The sequence below is a fragment of the Homarus americanus genome, unplaced genomic scaffold (assembly GCF_018991925.1).
Source record: "Homarus americanus isolate GMGI-L3 unplaced genomic scaffold, GMGI_Hamer_2.0 scaffold46583, whole genome shotgun sequence".
Classification (NCBI taxonomy): domain Eukaryota; kingdom Metazoa; phylum Arthropoda; class Malacostraca; order Decapoda; family Nephropidae; genus Homarus; species Homarus americanus.
The window spans coordinates 1,616,523-1,634,400 of NW_024731675.1; the positions used below are offsets into that span (position 1 = coordinate 1,616,523).

General features: G+C 40.7%; 2 protein-coding genes across 2 annotated transcripts; both read left to right on the forward strand.

Moving 5' to 3' along the window:
• The first annotated feature begins 3,321 nt into the window (after positions 1-3,321).
• LOC121867741 (heat shock protein HSP 90-alpha-like) lies at positions 3,322-9,231 on the forward strand. The gene is made up of 5 exons (XM_042367804.1): positions 3,322-3,432; positions 5,213-5,717; positions 5,909-6,063; positions 6,459-7,475; positions 7,715-9,231. Exons 2-5 carry the CDS (start codon positions 5,213-5,215, stop codon positions 8,195-8,197), a joined length of 2,160 nt encoding a protein of 719 aa, XP_042223738.1. The 5' UTR covers positions 3,322-3,432; the 3' UTR covers positions 8,198-9,231.
• A 1,885-nt stretch (positions 9,232-11,116) lies between these two features.
• On the forward strand, positions 11,117-15,348 carry LOC121867673. Its single transcript, XM_042367691.1, has 7 exons — positions 11,117-12,000; positions 12,086-12,227; positions 12,697-12,905; positions 13,205-13,363; positions 14,224-14,292; positions 14,533-14,622; positions 14,738-15,348. Exons 1-7 carry the CDS (start codon positions 11,200-11,202, stop codon positions 14,843-14,845), a joined length of 1,578 nt encoding a protein of 525 aa, XP_042223625.1. The 5' UTR covers positions 11,117-11,199; the 3' UTR covers positions 14,846-15,348.
• The last annotated feature ends 2,530 nt before the right edge of the window (positions 15,349-17,878 follow it).

Genomic DNA, 17,878 nt, shown 5'->3' on the forward strand with positions numbered 1-17,878 from the left:
GGAGGGAAGGAGAGAGAGGGGAGGGAGGGAAGAAGGTAGAGAGGGGAGGGAGGGAAGGAGAGAGGGTGACGGATGGAAGAAGGTAGAGGGGGAGGGAGGGAAGGAGGGAGGGTGACGGATGGAAGAAGGTAGAGAGGGAAGGAGGGAGGGAAGGATAAAGGGGGAGAGGTGGTGTAGGGAAGGAGAGTAGATCAGAAGGAAGAGAGATAAACACAGTGATAAGAAAAGAGAAAGAATAAAACGGCATAATAGAGATAGTGAGAATTTGCATAGGCTCTTAACCTCTCCACACACACACACACTTAGATTAAATTAATTAGGTTAATTAGGTACCGTTAGATTAGGTTAGTTAAGTTCACATCATTTATAATTAATTTAGTTCCGTAGTCTCACGAAAAATAAAAAAATACTAATAATAATGCAAAACAACTCTTAATTAATTAACATAAATCTAATTAACCACAAATACATTATCTCCAAGTAATCTTCCTTTCATATATTTAATCGGTTTTTTTTTACAATATTTTAATAATTATAAAAAAGATAAATTTAGACACGGGCAAAGGAGCTTCAACATGTGTCTTATCGTAATAGAAACTAATTAGATATAATATAATAGACTATAACCTATATATATCTTTCTCTATATTTCTCTATCATATATATTTTTGGAGTAATTCTCTTTCTACGAATTTTAACACCCGATTTCTTTCATTTTTTTAAACGTGTATATTATGAATATTCGTGGAAATATAGTTTTTTTAATTCAGTGGATTTTTTCTTCTCACGTGTGTATGTCGTATGAAAGTGTCTTGAGAAATGTGTATAAACGGGGATAATTTGTGTATATCTTATTCATAAATGTCAGCGTTATGTATATTGTTGTATGTACAGAGAAAATGGTATTAGATTATGTGAGTAATTAAAGGGGTTTTATTTAATTTTCCTTAAAAAATAGACAGACAGATCTTTTAAAAAATAATACCTTACATATTATGACTAAATATATCAATAAATTATATAGTTACTGTGGCATAATCTACCACAAGACGCCAGCCAATCAGAACACAAGGACAATTATACACCAATGGTAACTAAACAATGTCAGTAAGGCCTAAAATACTATTATTAAAACAGCCAAAGGTGACTCTTAAGGTCAGATTATTGCTAGTTAGTGTATTATAGGTGTTTAAATACCGCTACAGGGGTTTAAAGGGTCAGTGTGTTTTGTGATCGTGGAGGAAGTGTAGGAATATCTGTTTCCTGTGGCACCTGAGTCAAAACAACACGGAAGTACAGGTAAGGCTAATTATTTACTACTTTTAATTAGCACATGGTTAATCAACGGATGGCGCAAAATCCCTAACGATTGAAGAATGCCATAAGTAGGTACATGGATGAGATGCAGTACATTAGGATAGTTTACCCTCAAATATGTTACGTTTTCTCTAGTGTAACTATACAAAGTCTATGGGAATTACTCGCCCCTTTTTCAGACAGTCACGTGAATATGGTAAGCAATTTGACCTTAACCTTTGAACTTTATGGTAAATTCCCTTCACAGTTGGTTCAATGATCTCTGAGAACCTGTAAGATATTATTGTACAGATGCAGGAGTGAACAAGAGATCCTCAGTGACGGTAAATTATCACTTGTGGTCACTACTGCATTGTGTCCTCTATGCTTGGGTAGTCGGTCACGTCTCTGTTACACACTGTTGGCAAGTACTGACTCTCTGTTACACACTGTTGGCAAGTACTGACTCTCTGTTACACACTGTTGGTTCCATTGGTCAAGTATGGACCGAGTGGTGTTTATAAACCTGTATTAAGTCACACCTTGTCCGCCTATAATATAAACTGCACCGGTTCTAATCTCTGAGGTGCCGTGGTGCAGGCATCAGTCTGGTGGCCCTCCTTTGGACGTTTTCAATCAACTGACAGTCCCTAGCATATCTCGGGGACCAGACTGTACTCCAGGCGAGGAAGCACCTCACTCATGAAAAGCGACTTTCTTATGCGACGTGTACAAACTTAGTTTCTTGATTCACCTTCATTTATGGTAATTTATCGCCACTGAGGATCTCTTGTTCATCCCAGCATCTGTACAATAATGTCTTAAAGGTTCTCAGAGATCATTGAACCAACATGACCTCACCTAACCTTCCATGACCTCCCTTGACCTCACATGACCTCACCTAACCTTCCATGACCTCCCTTGACCTCTCATGACCTCCCTTAATCTCACCCAACCTTCCATGACCTCCCTTGACCTCACATGACCTCACCTAACCTCCCATGACCTCCCTTGACCTCACATGACCTCCTACATAACGTTCATACACGCGGAAAGTTCTCGCTAGGTCAAGAAGCTTCACATTAACAGGTTGGACCCGTGTATTAATAACTCCTGCTTCAACACCTTCCACACCCCGTTTTCTATGCGACGTTTTTGCTGTCTATCTAGTTATCTGTCTATCTGTCTGTCTAAGGAGTGATATATCTCTCTCTCTCTCTCTGTCTCTCTCTCTCTCTCTCTCTCTCTTTCTCTCTCTCTGTCTATCAAGAGCCTCTACATTTATTCCTATTTAAAATTACACAACAATTTATTCTCTTAAAATAATTCGTCTCGTCCTTCTCTTTGCCTTATTATAAAATTAGACATAATAATTCCCCCCATTAATATAATTCTAACACCATAAATATATTTAATTAGTTATATTTAACCCGGAAATGGAGTTAAAATGGTGTTAAATGGTGTTAAAATGGTGTTAAATGGTGTACAGGGTGTGGAGTATTGGAACGGGGAAAGATGGCCGCCGACGTCACTTCCGGTAAACATTCTCGACAAGTCTAGAAGATTCGCGGCCATCTTGAATTATCTAGTTACCAGTTATTGTTTCTTTTTTGTATTTTTTGCTTGATTTTTTTAGTCAATATTATAATTTGATGTAATTATATAGATTAATTATATATGTGTGTGCTTGTTATGTTAATTAATTATTGATTATTTATCGTATTTAGTGAATATAATGAAATATATAAATAAACAACATTGGCACCTGAATACCTAAGGCGGTAAATTAAATATAGATATTTAATTAAACTAACAATTATTTCCTCCATCAAACAAGTAAACAAACTTATAAACACACAATTTTCCACATAATTAAATAAACAACGTAAAATAGTTCATGAATTAGGAATTAAATATAAATTTCTGGAATATTCGTTGGCAACAGATCATGGCGGCTGAGGTGTTGCCAACGGGTGGTCAATGTTTATATATAAGATGAGGGCAGGCACGTTATACCCTCACAAGCGTTGACGACCTGAGAGGAGACGGACGCATAGACTCTCTCCCACACCTCACTCCATACATTACTACTTACATCTACCGTATTACTTATTTTAGTGACTTATAAACGCAAAGGTAAGTAAAGTGTTAAGTGAATTAGTATTCTCCTTGGGTTAATATTCTCCTTGGGTTAATATTCTCCTTGGGTTAATATTCTCCTGGGGTTAATATTCTCCTGGGGTTAATATTCTCCTGGGGTTAATATTCTCCTGGGGTTAATATTCTCCTTGGGTTAATATTCTCCTGGGGTTAATATTCTCCTGGGGTTAATATTCTCCTGGGGTTAATATTCTCCTGGGGTTAATATTCTCCTTGGGTTAATATTCTCCTTGGGTTAATATTCTCCTGGGGTTAATATTCTCCTGGAGTTAATATTCTCCTGGGGTTAATATTCTCCACAGAATTGTATTCTCCTGGGGTTAATATTCCCTGGGGTTAATATTCTCCCTTGGGTTAATATTCTCCTTGGGTTAATATTCTCCTTGGGTTAATATTCTCCTTGGGTTAATATTCTCCTTGGAGTTAATACTCTCCTTGGGTTAATACTCTCCTTGGGTTAATACTCTCCTTGGGTTAATACTCTCCTTGGAGTTAATACTCTCCTTGGGTTAATACTCTCCTTGGTGTCTCTCCTTGGGTTAATACTCTCCTTGGGTTAATATTCTCCTTGGGTTAATATTCTCCTTGGGTTAATATTCTCCTTGGGTTAATATTCTCCTTGGGTTATATTCTCCTTGGGTTAATATTCTCCTTGAGTTAATATTCTCCTGGGGTTAATATTCTCCTGGGGTTAATATTCTCCTGGGGTTAATATTCTCCTGGGGTTAATATTCTCCTGGGGTTAATATTCTCCTGGGGTTAATATTCTCCTGGGGTTAATATTCTCCTGGGGTTAATATTCTCCTTGGGTTAATATTCTCCTTGGGTTAATATTCTCCTTGGGTTAATATTCTCCTGGGGTTAATATTCTCCTGGGGTTAATATTCTCCTGGGGTTAATATTCTCCTTGGGTTAATATTCTCCTTGGGTTAATATTCTCCTTAGGTTAACATTTAGGAATGAATTTAACTTTTGTAACTTAATGTGATAAATATGGGGTTAATATTACACTTATCTTAACTTGATACCTTCACTTAATACTGAGACTTTACCTTTTAATTCACTCGTAACTGATGTAGAGTGAAGGTATTTAATTAAGGTAGAGTCTCAGTATAAAATATTACGCATAATAATGTTTTAGAATATTTAAATAGGGTAATATTACTGAAACCTAATGACGATAATGAACGTAATTAAAAAAATACGAACTACAATGTTAGCAAAGTTCCTTCAAGATTCATAAGTTCAATTTCATCTTAAGTTCATGAAAAAGAACTTAAATTAACCCTAACTTAACGTAACTTGAGGTTAATAAAGAAGTTATTCATACGTCTGGTAAACACGTGGTCTCCTCGCTGCCACCACCGGGGAGGTTATTTTTGGTACCATGTTGGGGGAGGCGTAGTGGCTCGTATATCCCCCTAACCCCCACCTTTACTTCACCCCCTTAGTTCCCCCATTCTTCCCCTTTTTACTTACATGGGCGTATGACTCTAGAAGCTTCTTTAAGAGGGAGTGCTCAGGGATGATGTATGTAAAACGTGTCGTACTGCAGCTAGGGTTTGTTGACATAATATTGGCGGGTTTTTTAAAATTCCTAGTAGTAATAGTCGACGTAATAGTAGTAGTTTTTGTTGTAGTCATAGTACAATTAAATAGATCAGGGTGTAAAAAATTTCGTAAAAACTTGATAAAATTTACGATTAAAATTTATAAAGATGAAAAAGAGATATAAATTATGGTGTTTTTTTTTTAGATGCCTGAAGAAACGATGGAAGATGTGGAGACCTTCGCTTTCCAGGCAGAGATCGCCCAGTTAATGTCCCTCATCATCAACACCTTCTACAGCAACAAAGAAATCTTCCTCAGAGAACTAATCAGTAACTCATCTGATGCTTTAGACAAGATCCGTTACGAGTCTCTAACTGATCCATCTAAACTCGAATCGGGAAAGGATCTTACTATTAGAATTGAAGTTGATAAAGCCAATCGATCCCTAACTGTAATTGACACGGGGGTAGGGATGACTAAAGCTGATTTGGTTAATAATCTTGGAACCATCGCTAAATCAGGGACTAAAGCTTTCATGGAGGCATTACAAGCTGGGGCAGATATATCGATGATTGGTCAGTTTGGTGTGGGATTTTATTCAGCTTATCTTGTTGCTGATAAGGTTGTGGTGACTTCCAAACATAGTGATGATGAACAGTATACATGGGAGTCGGCTGCTGGAGGCTCCTTCACTATTAAACCTGATAAGAGTAAGTGTTACTTTTGTTGATACTTGTCACTTATATTGTTACTTATACTTTACTTATATCCTGTCGCTTATATTGCTTACTTCAACAACACAACTACTACCACCACTTAATAGACCCCCTTAAGATAAACCGGACATGTACCTCACTGCACTGGCGCCCTTAAAGACACGTTCCCCTTCTTCCTCCTCCAGGCAGTCCTCTCCAGCGGGGTACGAGGATCACCTTATACCTGAAGGAGGACCAAACAGAATACCTGGAGGAGAGACGCATCAAAGAGGTGGTCAAGAAACACTCACAGTTTATTGGTTATCCCATTAAGCTGTTGGTCGAGAAGGAGAGGGACAAGGTAAGCTTATTCTGTCAGTTTTGTGTTAGGGGTGTTTTTTAAGCTTGCTGTAGGAGAGGGGTAAGTTGAAGCTTATTCTGTCAGCATTGTGTTAGGAGTGTTTCTTAAGCTTACTATAGGAGAGGGATAAGTTAAAGCTTATTCTGTCAGCTTGATGTGTTAGAGGGTGTTCCTTAAGCTTAATACACTATAGAGGTAGAGGGATAAGATGAAATACTTTGTCAGCTTATTGTGTTAGGGGGTGTTTCTTCAGCTTAATGTGGTAGGGTTTTTCATTAAGCTTAAAAACTCAAGTCCATTAATTTATATCTATCTCTATCATTCTCTCAATTTATACATATCTCTATCATTCTCTCAATTTATACATCTCTCTCTCTCTCTCTCTCTCTCTACAGCAAATTCCTGATGATGAAGAAGATGAGAAGAAAGACGAAGAGGTTCCACAGAAAGAAGACCTGCCCAAGGTGGAAGATGTGGGAGCTGACGAGGACGCAGACAAGGCATCAGAACAGGCCAAGAAATTTAAGACCGTCAAGGAGAAATATATGGAAGACGAAGAACTGAACAAGACCAAGCCACTGTGGACCCGTAACCCAGATGATATCTCTCAGGAGGAGTATGGAGAGTTCTACAGGTCATTGACTAACGATTGGGAGGATCATTTGGCCATTAAGCATTTTAGCGTCGAGGGTCAGTTAGAGTTTCGGGCTCTGTTGTTTATACCCCGTAGAGCCCCGTTTGATCTGTTTGAGAATCGTAAACAGAAGAATAAGATCAAGTTGTATGTTCGTCGTGTTTTTATTATGGATAACTGTGAGGAACTTATCCCGGAGTATCTTAACTTTATCACCGGTGTTGTGGATTCTGAGGACCTGCCATTGAATATTTCCCGTGAGATGTTACAACAGAATAAGATCCTGAAGGTGATCCGAAAGAACCTAGTGAAGAAGGCAATGGAGCTATTTGAGGAACTTTTAGAAGAGAAAGATTCATTTAAGAAATTCTACGAAAACTTCTCCAAAAATATTAAACTTGGTATCCACGAAGACTCCGCCAACAGGAAGAAACTAGCGGAACTCTTACGTTTCTACACTTCTGCTTCAGGAGACGAGATGAATAGCCTGAAGGATTATGTCTCACGCATGAAAGAAAACCAGAAACAGATCTATTACATCACAGGGGAGAACCGAGAAGCAGTAGCTAACTCGGCCTTCGTGGAGAGGGTCAAGAAACGCGGATTTGAGATAATCTACATGATAGATCCCATAGACGAGTACTGCATCCAGCAACTGAAGGAGTACGACGGCAAGCAGCTGGTGTCCGTCACTAAGGAAGGTCTCGAACTGCCGGAGGATGAGGAGGACAAGAAGAAGATTGAGGAACAGAAACAGAAGTTGGAGAATCTGTGTAAGGTGAGATACTGAAGGTTGTTTTGGTTTGTCTCTCTCTCTATCTCTCATCGTATTTAAATGCAAAGAATGTCTTAATTCACTAACTTACTGTACTTAAGGGGTCATATCTTCATAAATTCACTGTTATTGTACTCAAGGGGTTGGTATCTTAGTCAAGGGTTTGGCATCATACTCAAGGGGTAGGTATGGTACTCGAGACTGTACCCTGAGGACTGACAGATGGTTCCCTTGTGTTACAGGTGGTGAAGGACATCCTGGACAAGCGTGTGGAGAAGGTGGTGGTGAGCAACCGTCTGGTGACCTCTCCCTGTTGTATAGTGACGTCACAGTACGGGTGGACGGCCAACATGGAACGCATCATGAAGGCCCAGGCACTAAGAGACACCTCCACCATGGGTTATATGGCAGCCAAGAAACACCTGGAGATTAATCCTGACCACAGTATCATTGAGACCTTGAGACAGAGGGCAGATGCTGACAAGAATGATAAGTCTGTCAAGGATCTGGTCATGTTGCTGTTCGAGACGGCCCTCTTGGCTTCGGGATTCAATCTGGAGGATCCTGGTGTTCACGCCGCTAGGATTTATAGGATGATCGGTTTAGGACTTGGGATTGATGAGGAGGAAGTTGCTCCTATACCTGAGGATACTAATCCCCTAGATGACATGCCGCCCCTCGAGGGAGACGAAGAGGACATGTCCCGTATGGAGGAGGTGGACTAGACGACCCTCTCCGCCATCTTGTCAGGACTTGCCGACAGTGTCATCATCCCCGTCATCCATCAATCATCATCCGTCTCTCCAGCCACAATCATTCCTCTTCATATTTTATGGTATATTTTTATCATCCTTCACTATTTAAGGTTCAATAATCATCCTAGCTACAGTGGAACGGTCTTCTCCCCATATAGTCCGTTAAGTGGAGGGTTTCACACCTAACAGACCCTCGATATAACAATTTTCTCCCCATAATGTTCGTTAAATAGAGGTTTCACTACATCTCAACCCTAAAACATTTTGCCCCAATCAAAAGCCTGTGGCCACGACCCCAGGAGCAACATCGCCTCTTGATTGGTTGATTTTCTTTCTTCTATTTCTAACATATCCAAAAATTATTAAAAAAAATTGTTTAACCTGATATAAGGAACTAGATTTTATACCATTTTATAAGTCATTCCACACAACCCGGAACTAACATTATACTATGACTCCTATGGTAAATATATTTCTGTAAGTGAAGCTGTTACTATATACGTGTTGGACTATGGATAAAACACGGGATATAAGACATTCACTCAAGACACCATCTTAACTACAGTCATTTAACACTAATTAGAGGTTAATAAAGGTAATTAACTTCTACCTTAATATCACCTGGTGTTAAATGAAGGTGTTTAGTTAAGGTAGAATTTCTGTGTAATTCTTATTTTTGTTTTATCTTCAATATCCCAACAACTTTACTTAAAGATAATGTTTCTCACAAGACTCACGTGTGTTGGAACCCTGAATCATGGTCACCACACTACCATCAATAAACACTGGAGATGTTCACACCCCAGTATTAGCCGCCTGTACGAGCAGTCAGTATCGCCTGGCGTACACTTTACCCCAGAATAAGACTTTGATGAGTATGTTAGCTAGTCTGCTGTGTGGTGGTGGTGGTGGTGGTGGTAAGGATGATAAACACATGTTGATGTATTAGACCACCACACGCCTCCCTCCTCTCTTATGTTTTGTAAATAAAGCGACCAACACTCTCTCTCGTGTTTATGTTCAACCATCTGTGTTAATAATACTTAATATGTTCTTTATTGATCTTATACCTTGTGATGTTTGTTTATACTGAGTTGACTGATTGAAAACGTCCAAAGGAGGGCCACCAGACTGGTGCCTGCACTACGGCACCTGAGGCACCCAGAGAGATTAGAACGGGTGCAGCTTATATTATAGGCGGACAAGGTGTGACTTAATACAGGTTTATAAACACCACTCGGTCCATACTTGACCAATGGAACCAACAGTGTGTAACAGAGAGTCAGTACTTGCCAACTGTATGTAACAGAGCCAGTACTTGCCAACAGTACGTAGCAGAGAGCCAGTACTTGGTAACAGAGCCAGTATATGCTCAGTACTTGCCAACAGTGCGTAACAGAGCCAGTACTTGCCAACAGTGTGTAACAGAGAGTCAGTACTTGCCAACTGTATGTAACAGAGCCAGTACTTGCCAACAGTACGTAGCAGAGAGCCAGTACTTTGTGTAACAGAACCAGTACTTGCCAACAGTGTGTAACAGAGCCAGTACTTGCCAACAGTGTGTAACAGAGCCAGTACTTGCCAACAGTGTGTAACAGAGCCAGTACTTGCCAACAGTGTGTAACAGAGCCAGTACTTGTCAACAGTGTGTAACAGCCGGTGTGTAACAGAGCCAGTACTTGCCAACAGTGTGTAACAAGAGCCAGTACTTTGCCAACTGTAGTGTGTAACAGAGCCAGTGTTTGTGTACAACAAGAGCCAGTACTTGCCAGCAGTGGTAACAGAGCCAGTACTTGCCAACAGTGTGTAACACAGTAACAAACCAGTACTTGCCAACAGTGTGTAACAGAGCCAGTACTTGCCAACAGTGTGTAATAGAGCCAGTACTTGCCAACAGTGTGTAACAGAGCCAGTACTTGCCAACAGTGTGTAACAGAGCCAGTACTTGCCAACAGTGTGTAACAGAGCCAGTACTTGCCAACAGTGTGTAACAGAGCCAGTACTTGCCAACAGTGTGTAACAGAGCCAGTACTTGCCAACAGTGTGTAACAGAGCCAGTACTTGCCAACAGTGTGTAACAGAGCCAGTACTTGCCAACAGTGTGTAACAGAGCCAGTACTTGCCAACAGTGTGTAACAGAGCCAGTACTTGCCAACAGTGCGTAACAGAGCCAGTACTTGCCAACAGTGTATAACAGAGCCAGTACTTGCCAACAGTGTGTAACAGAGCCAGTACTTGCCAACAGTGTGTAACAGAGCCAGTACTTGCCAACAGTATGCAACAGAGCCAGTACTTGCCAACAGTGTGTAACAGAGACGTGACCAAACAGAGCCCAATCTTGACAGCCCCTCACAAAACGGCTCCACCAACCTGCCATATGGAAGTGACGTCATAAGAGCAATCCAACGTGGCAGCTACCAAGATGATGTCGCTTATCGTATCTTTATTATTTACATCTGGAAAGAAGAGATAACAAAAATGAATAAAAATAACAGATACAGAACGATAACAGCAACCTCGATAACTTGACAAAGGTAGCAAAAAACCTCGATAACTTGACATATTCACATAAAATCAATATCTTATTATTTAAACTGATAATTAATGATACAACCCGGAAAAAAATAAGTTTGGGATAATTAGAATCGTTAATAACCCACTAATTAACTTCAACCATCATTAACGGGTTATTAGTGGTGGGCGGGGCTGGACCTTGAGATAGAGGTCATTAGAGTCGGTCGATCTCTATTCTACTGACTGGAGGGAAAGTGAGGGGTGAGGGAAGACCTGAAAAATGAGGTGAATGGGAGAGAGAGTGAGAGGTGAGGGAGGGGGCAGGTGAGAGGGGGAGGGAGGTGAGAGGGTGAGGGATGATGGAGGGGAGTGTGGTAGTGTAGGTGTGGCCGTGGTGGAGGTGTGGCTCGCTCTCCAGCCTCCAAGCCCCTCACTTCCTCCTCGTCCTTGTGGTTGTAATGCCGCGGTGTTGGAGGATGACCAGTTCCCGTGCCGCACCAGAGGCCTCAGCTCAGACGTTCCCGCAGCCGAAGGTCAACCCCAGTGAGCCGCAAGTACGAGGTAGGTGCTCGTGGACACCAGCAGAGGACGCTAAGGACTCACCAGTGATGGGCAAGAACCTTCTGACGGCTCCTGGGGGCGTGGACGTCCTTAGTGTGACAGGTAAGGACGCCAAGATGCCCTCCAAGAACAAGGACGTTCTGTACCGTCCATTAATGTTGATTAGGCTGACACTCCGGCTGCTAGGTATCGTCCCCTACACCTACAGCAGAACCCTACAGGAGTACGTCTTAGCCTGGCGTAGCGTCGCGGCCCTCCACACTCTCCTGGTCTTCGCCTGGCTCACCGCCCTCCTCATCACCACCTCCGTCGGCCTCGTCAGGATGTTCCTCAGATCACAGTTCCTGGATAAGTCATCAGAGAGCCATGAGACAGAGCTCCTAGGTGTAGTAATCATCGTCGGGTGTCTACTGAACGCCTGGGTGGAAGTCCTAAATGTAGTCCTTTATGGCCATCCTATCTGTAAATTCCTCAACCAATGGAAGGTCCTAGTGGCTGAGACGTCCCTAGACCCGACGAAGGGGCTGAGGGTCTCGTCCATCGTCCACGCTCTATTTCTCTACGCCTTCGTGATAGCGGTTTTGGTGGTGGCCGTCATAGGACCTCCAGATAAACTAATGGACATAGTCGACCTTTTAGCCCAAGTGCTGTTTATGGTGTCTCCTGAGTGGCTGAGGCAGGGAACTCCGAGTGTCCAGGTGAGTGACGCAGATAGATAATTAGGCAGTATTCCCCATAACTCCTCCTCCCTGACCCCTCTGATTACGTGTCTCTCTCCGGCAGGTAGTACGAGTGGTGGTGGGTGTTGTTGTGGGTCACCTCTATATGGTGTATAAAGGATCGCTCTTTCTTCTCGTCTCAATCTGTCAAATGTTGTATAATGTTTTCAACTGTTGGAGGCATCAGTTGACAAGTACACTAGAGGGTAGGTCTGTGTTTATCTCTCTATCTCTCTCTCTATCTCTATCTCTCTATCTCACCTCCCCTCCTCTCTCTCTCTCTCTCTCTCTCTCTACCCCCTCCCACCGCCCTTCTCTCTACAAAGAAACATAACCCCTCTTCTCCACCCATAGCAAACACACTCCTACCTCCCTCACCCCTCACACCCCTCACCTGTACCCCCTCACCCCTCACCTGTACTCCCTCACCCCTCAGTGTACTTTCCATACACCTTAGTACACATTGATTACTGTACATCATTAAGTCTATACCTGTAATTAGTGTACCTGTAATTAGTGTACCTGTATTTGTAATGGCCATGTACTAATATTTTGTAATTAATTTTATACGTTTGGTAATTAATGTAACTTTAATTAGTGTGTGTGTGTGTGTGTGTGTGTGTGCGTTTCAACTCCGTGTACGTATATAAACACCTCTACTGTGTGTTTACCTAGCTGCTTGGACCAATGGGGAAGCGGTACACACGAATCATGGACCGGTACACACGAATCATAGACCGGTACACACGAATCATGGACCGGTACACACGGGCCAGGTGGTAGAGATGTCCCAACTGGTACAGAGCCACTGGCAGATGGTACAGATGGTCCGTGAGACAGAAACCATCTTCTCTTCTACACTACAATGTTTTTATGCTACACAGGTGAGTTTCTGTCTGTCTCTCTGTCTCTCTCATGTACTCTCTCTAACATAAGAACATAAGAAAATAAGGAGTCTGCAATAGGCCGGTTGGTCTGTGCATGGCAGCTCCTGTCGAGAGTTACTACCACTCTCTATCTTTCCAGCGTTCCAGCACTTACTACAAAGTTGCTAAGCTTGTTCCACTTGTCCATCACCCTATTTGTGAACAAGTTCCTTCCTATCTCCCTCCTAAACCTAAACTTATCCAACTTAAATCCGTTGCTCCGAGTACCTATCCTGCTAACTGCACCACACCCACAGGTAGTGACGCTGTGCTTGGAATTGTACCTCATCGCGTACCGTATCGGCATAGGTGCGGGGTACCATGGACAAGAGGCTGTGTGGCAGACCCTAATTATGGTCCAGACTTGCATAGTGTTCTTCCTCGTGTCGCTCAAAGCCAGTAGAGTGGGTGAAGAGGTAAAGATAAATACTGACCTTTATTTCGTCTTTTGTTTTATTATTGTGAATTAATTTTGGTTTTGAGTCGATATTTGTATTCTTCCCACCCGACACACTTTGTTTATTTAGATACCCAGTTCCTCTTTACAAACGTGTTATTTAATGCATCTTGTTCTGCCAAGTCGACATCAATAGCCCTAAATTGGTAGTTAAGGGGCTTCTTATAATGGTCAAGAGTTGTAATTGACGCAGATAATACGTGAATGATGATGACTTGTTATTTAAGTGTGACAAAGTGTGCCAGATGTGGTCGGTGTTCCGGCCATTGTTGACGTGTCGGGGAGATGTTTATTAATAATATTCTAACCATTGATTACTATTGAACTAATTATCTCCGGAGGTAATAACAAGACATAAATTGATTAGCAAATATAACAAGCGACATTAGAGTGTTTTTATCTTTTGTTGTAAGTAATATTTATGGAGTTACGGTGAGATGTTACTGAATGACTGTACGGGATTGATCTTTCCATCTATACATCGATCTTGACTATGTTATTCAAAGTTCCGGATCGTATTTTTCATCGGTATTCATTATTATTATTTAATTTATTATTATCATCAACGGGATATGATAAAGTGATCGTTTATGTGTGTGTGTGTGTGTGTGTGTGTGTGTGTGTGTGTCTTTGTATCTGTGTAGAGAGCAAGAATAACTGTCAATTACGTTCTTCCTATTGGTCAGGATAATCACCCTTAGCCGAGGTCAAGGTCACGATCAAGGTCACAGCCATTAACCTAACATGACCGTCTGTAGTGTACAAGATCACAGTGTACACCCTAATTGACCCCTGACCTAACCTAACCTACATGTACAGGCCGAGACGAGCGTGGATGTACTTAGACGCGGCCTACCCTACACTGCCTCAGATAAGGACAAGTTCCATGTGAGTAGACTACTGTATTCTACTGTAGTGTTGTACAAGTATGAGGGGGTAGACTACTGTATTTAACTGTATGATCTATTAAATAACAATAAATAAACACAAACATTAAAAAAAATAATTATTAAACATTCAAGAAATAAACACAAACATTAAACATTATGACAAAAAAACACTATTAACGAACGCTCATAATGTAAACATAAAATAACGCGGGAAATGTTGGTTTGTTTACACGTGTAGTTCCGAGAGTTGACGGTGGCGCTGACGTCGTCTCCTGTGTGTATAACTGGTGGTCGCTTCTTCACTATCAACAGACCTTTCATTATTACGGTGAGTATAATGATGATGGTGATGTGTTGTATGTAGTAGTAGTAGTAACGACAATAACAACGATGATAACAATAACAATAATAATAACAATAATACAGTAGGTCATTTATTACAGGTGGTGGGAGCTGTATTGTCATATTTCATAATAGTTCTTCAGCTGAAATTACCATCCGTGTCACAAGAGAGAGCCCTGCTAGCTGCTGACAACAGTACTGGGGTCTAGCTGTTGTCAACGGTACTGTAGTCTGCCTGTTGCCAACGGTACTTTGATCAAGAACCCGTGAGAGAGAGAGAGAGAGAGAGAGAGAGAGAGAGAATAAACAGACGAGATGCGACAGAAAGGCACAGATATAACATATGTCATAGTCACCCCTCAAAGATGCATCGCACCAAAGAAAACTTTAACCGCTAACTTAAGTAAAACATTAAATATACACTTTTGCACTTTATACTTAATTGGGAGTGTAAAGTGTACCAGTTAATATTAGTGTTTATTCTAAGTATTTTTAAGTAATTAGTCTTACAATGGCAAATCTAAATGTGTATGTGTTTGTAGTTATTAAAGTAAAAGGATTATACATTATTGGAACATATTGGTATCGTCTTATATTCACTTGTCCCTCCAAAAATATTCATAGTCTTATATAAAATAGTAAATATCTTTCTTGTTTGTGAAATAAAAATGTTAAAATGTTTATCGTCAATAAGTTTATTATAAAAATGTGATATATTTTGGTGTTTTAGTTAAGGAAATAAATTTGACTCTGAATAAAAATATCGTAATAATAACATATTGTTTTGTTGCCTTTGATAAAATTTGTGATACTGACAGAAAGACCTAACACTGACCTAACTTAACCTAATCCTTCCACCCCTCCCCGTTTACTGTTAAGATATTCAATCAACAGGTGAAATAAATTAGGGTTCCTAATCATCATCTGATTATCTGACTCACTTAACCAACTACACAAAGGTGAACACTCATACACCCACAGAGTGCAGGTGTAGATGGGTGTACTACACTATTATACACAGCATAAATAACATCCCTCACACACACAATATATCTTTGTTATGTCTTACAAGAGAGACGATGGGTGACAGGTAGTCGATACTAAGGTGGGGTGATTACAATGGGGAATATTTACCTGTGTTATTGAAAGTAAAGAGAACACACCTTCCCTTGCTACCATACCTTCAAAGTCTCGTGGGGTGAACCGTTCCTCAGGGATTAAGAACGGAAGTAATGTGTGTAATTGGTTAGCTTACGATGAAACAACAATAAAATTAATATTACCCTGAGACTCTACCTTAACTAGATACCTTCACTTAACACTGAGGCTCTACCTTAACTAGATACCTTCACTTAACACTGAGGCTCTACCTTAACTAGATACCTTCACTTAACACTGAGGCTCTACCTTAACTAGATACCTTCACTTAACACTGAGACTCTACCTTAACTAGATACCTTCACTTAACACTGAGACTCTACCTTAACTAGATACCTTCACTTAACACTGAGGCTCTACCTTAACTAGATACCTTCACTTAACAGTGAGACTCTACCTTAACTAGATACCTTCACTTAACACTGAGGCTCTACCTTAACTAGATACCTTCACTAACACTGAGACTCTACCTTACTAGATACCTTCACTTAACACTGAGACTCTACCTTAACTAGATACCTCTCACTTAACACTGAGACTCTACCTTAACTAGATACCTTCACTTAACACTGAGACTCTACCTTAACTAGATACCTTCACTTAACAGTGAGACTCTACCTTAACTAGATACCTTCACTTAACACTGAGACTCTACCTTAACTAGATAACTTCACTTAACACTGAGACTCTACCTTAACTAGATACCTTCACTTAACACTGAGACTCTACCTAACTAGATACCTTCACTTAACACTGAGACTCACCTTAACTAGATACCTTCACTTAACACTGAGACTCTACCTTAACTAGATACCTTCACTTAACACTGAGACTCTACCTTAACTAGATACCTTCACTTAACACTGAGACTCTACCTTAACTAGATACCTTCACTTAACACTGAGACTCTACCTTAACTAGATACCTTCACTTAACAGTGAGACTCTACCTTAACTAGATACCTTCATACTTAACACTGAGACTCTACCTTAACTAGATACCTTCACTTAACACTGAGGCTCTACCTTAACTAGATACCTTCACTTAACACTGAGACTCTACTTAACTAGATACCTTCACTTTAACACTGAGACTCTACCTTAACTAGATACCTTCACTTAACACTGAGGCTCTACCTTAACTAGATACCTTCACTTAACACTGAGACTCTCACTAACTAGATACCTTCACTTAACACTGAGGCCTCTACCTAACTAGATACCTTCACTTAACACTGAGACTCTACCTTAACTAGATACCTTCACTTAACACTGAGACTCTACCTTAACTAGACACCTTCACTTAACACTGAGGCTCTCACCTTAACTAGATACCTTCACTTAACACTGAGACTCTACCTAACTAGATACCTTCACTTAACACTGAGACTCTACTTAACTAGATACCTTCACTTAACACTGAGACTCTACCTAACTAGACACCTTCACTTAACACTGAGGCTCTACCTTAACTAGATACCTTCACTTAACACTGAGACTTACCTTAACTAGATACCTTTACTTAACACTGAGACTCTACCTTAACTAGATACCTTCACTTAACACTGAGGCTCTACCTTAACTAGGGCGACAATAAAAATGGCAACAATTGCCTTATATGTGATTAATGGCAGCAGTGGGACGAAAACAAAAATGGCAACAATTGCCTTATATGTGATTAATGGCAGCAGTGGGGCGAAAACAAAAAATGGCAACAATTGCCTTATATGTGATTAATGGCAGCAGTGGGACGAAAACAAAAATGGCAACAATTGCCTTATTATGTGATTAATGGCAGCAGTGGGACGAAAACAAAAATGGCAACAATTGCCTTATATGTGATTAATGGCAGCAGTGGGGCGAAAACAAAAATGGCAACAATTGCCTTATATGTGATTAATGGCAGCAGTGGGACGAAAACAAAAATGGCAACAATTGCCTTATATGTGATTAATGGCAGCAGTGGGACGAAAACAAAAATGGCAACAATTGCCTTATATGTGATTAATGGCAGCAGTGGGGCGAAACAAAAATGGCAACAATTGCCTTATATGTGAATAATGGCAGCAGTGGGGCGAAAAAAAA

Excerpts from the sequence above, each read along its gene's own strand:
- LOC121867673 (XM_042367691.1), top strand. The coding sequence starts at position 11,200 with ATGCCGCGGTGTTGGAGGATGACCAGTTCCCGTGCCGCACCAGAGGCC. Across the intron at positions 12,906-13,204 it reads AATGTTTTTATGCTACACAG|GTAGTGACGCTGTGCTTGGA; the intron begins GTGAGTTTCTGT and ends CCACACCCACAG. Across the intron at positions 14,293-14,532 it reads CAGATAAGGACAAGTTCCAT|TTCCGAGAGTTGACGGTGGC; the intron begins GTGAGTAGACTA and ends TTACACGTGTAG.
- LOC121867741 (XM_042367804.1), top strand. The coding sequence starts at position 5,213 with ATGCCTGAAGAAACGATGGAAGATGTGGAGACCTTCGCTTTCCAGGCA. Across the intron at positions 6,064-6,458 it reads TCGAGAAGGAGAGGGACAAG|CAAATTCCTGATGATGAAGA; the intron begins GTAAGCTTATTC and ends CTCTCTCTACAG. Across the intron at positions 7,476-7,714 it reads AGTTGGAGAATCTGTGTAAG|GTGGTGAAGGACATCCTGGA; the intron begins GTGAGATACTGA and ends CTTGTGTTACAG.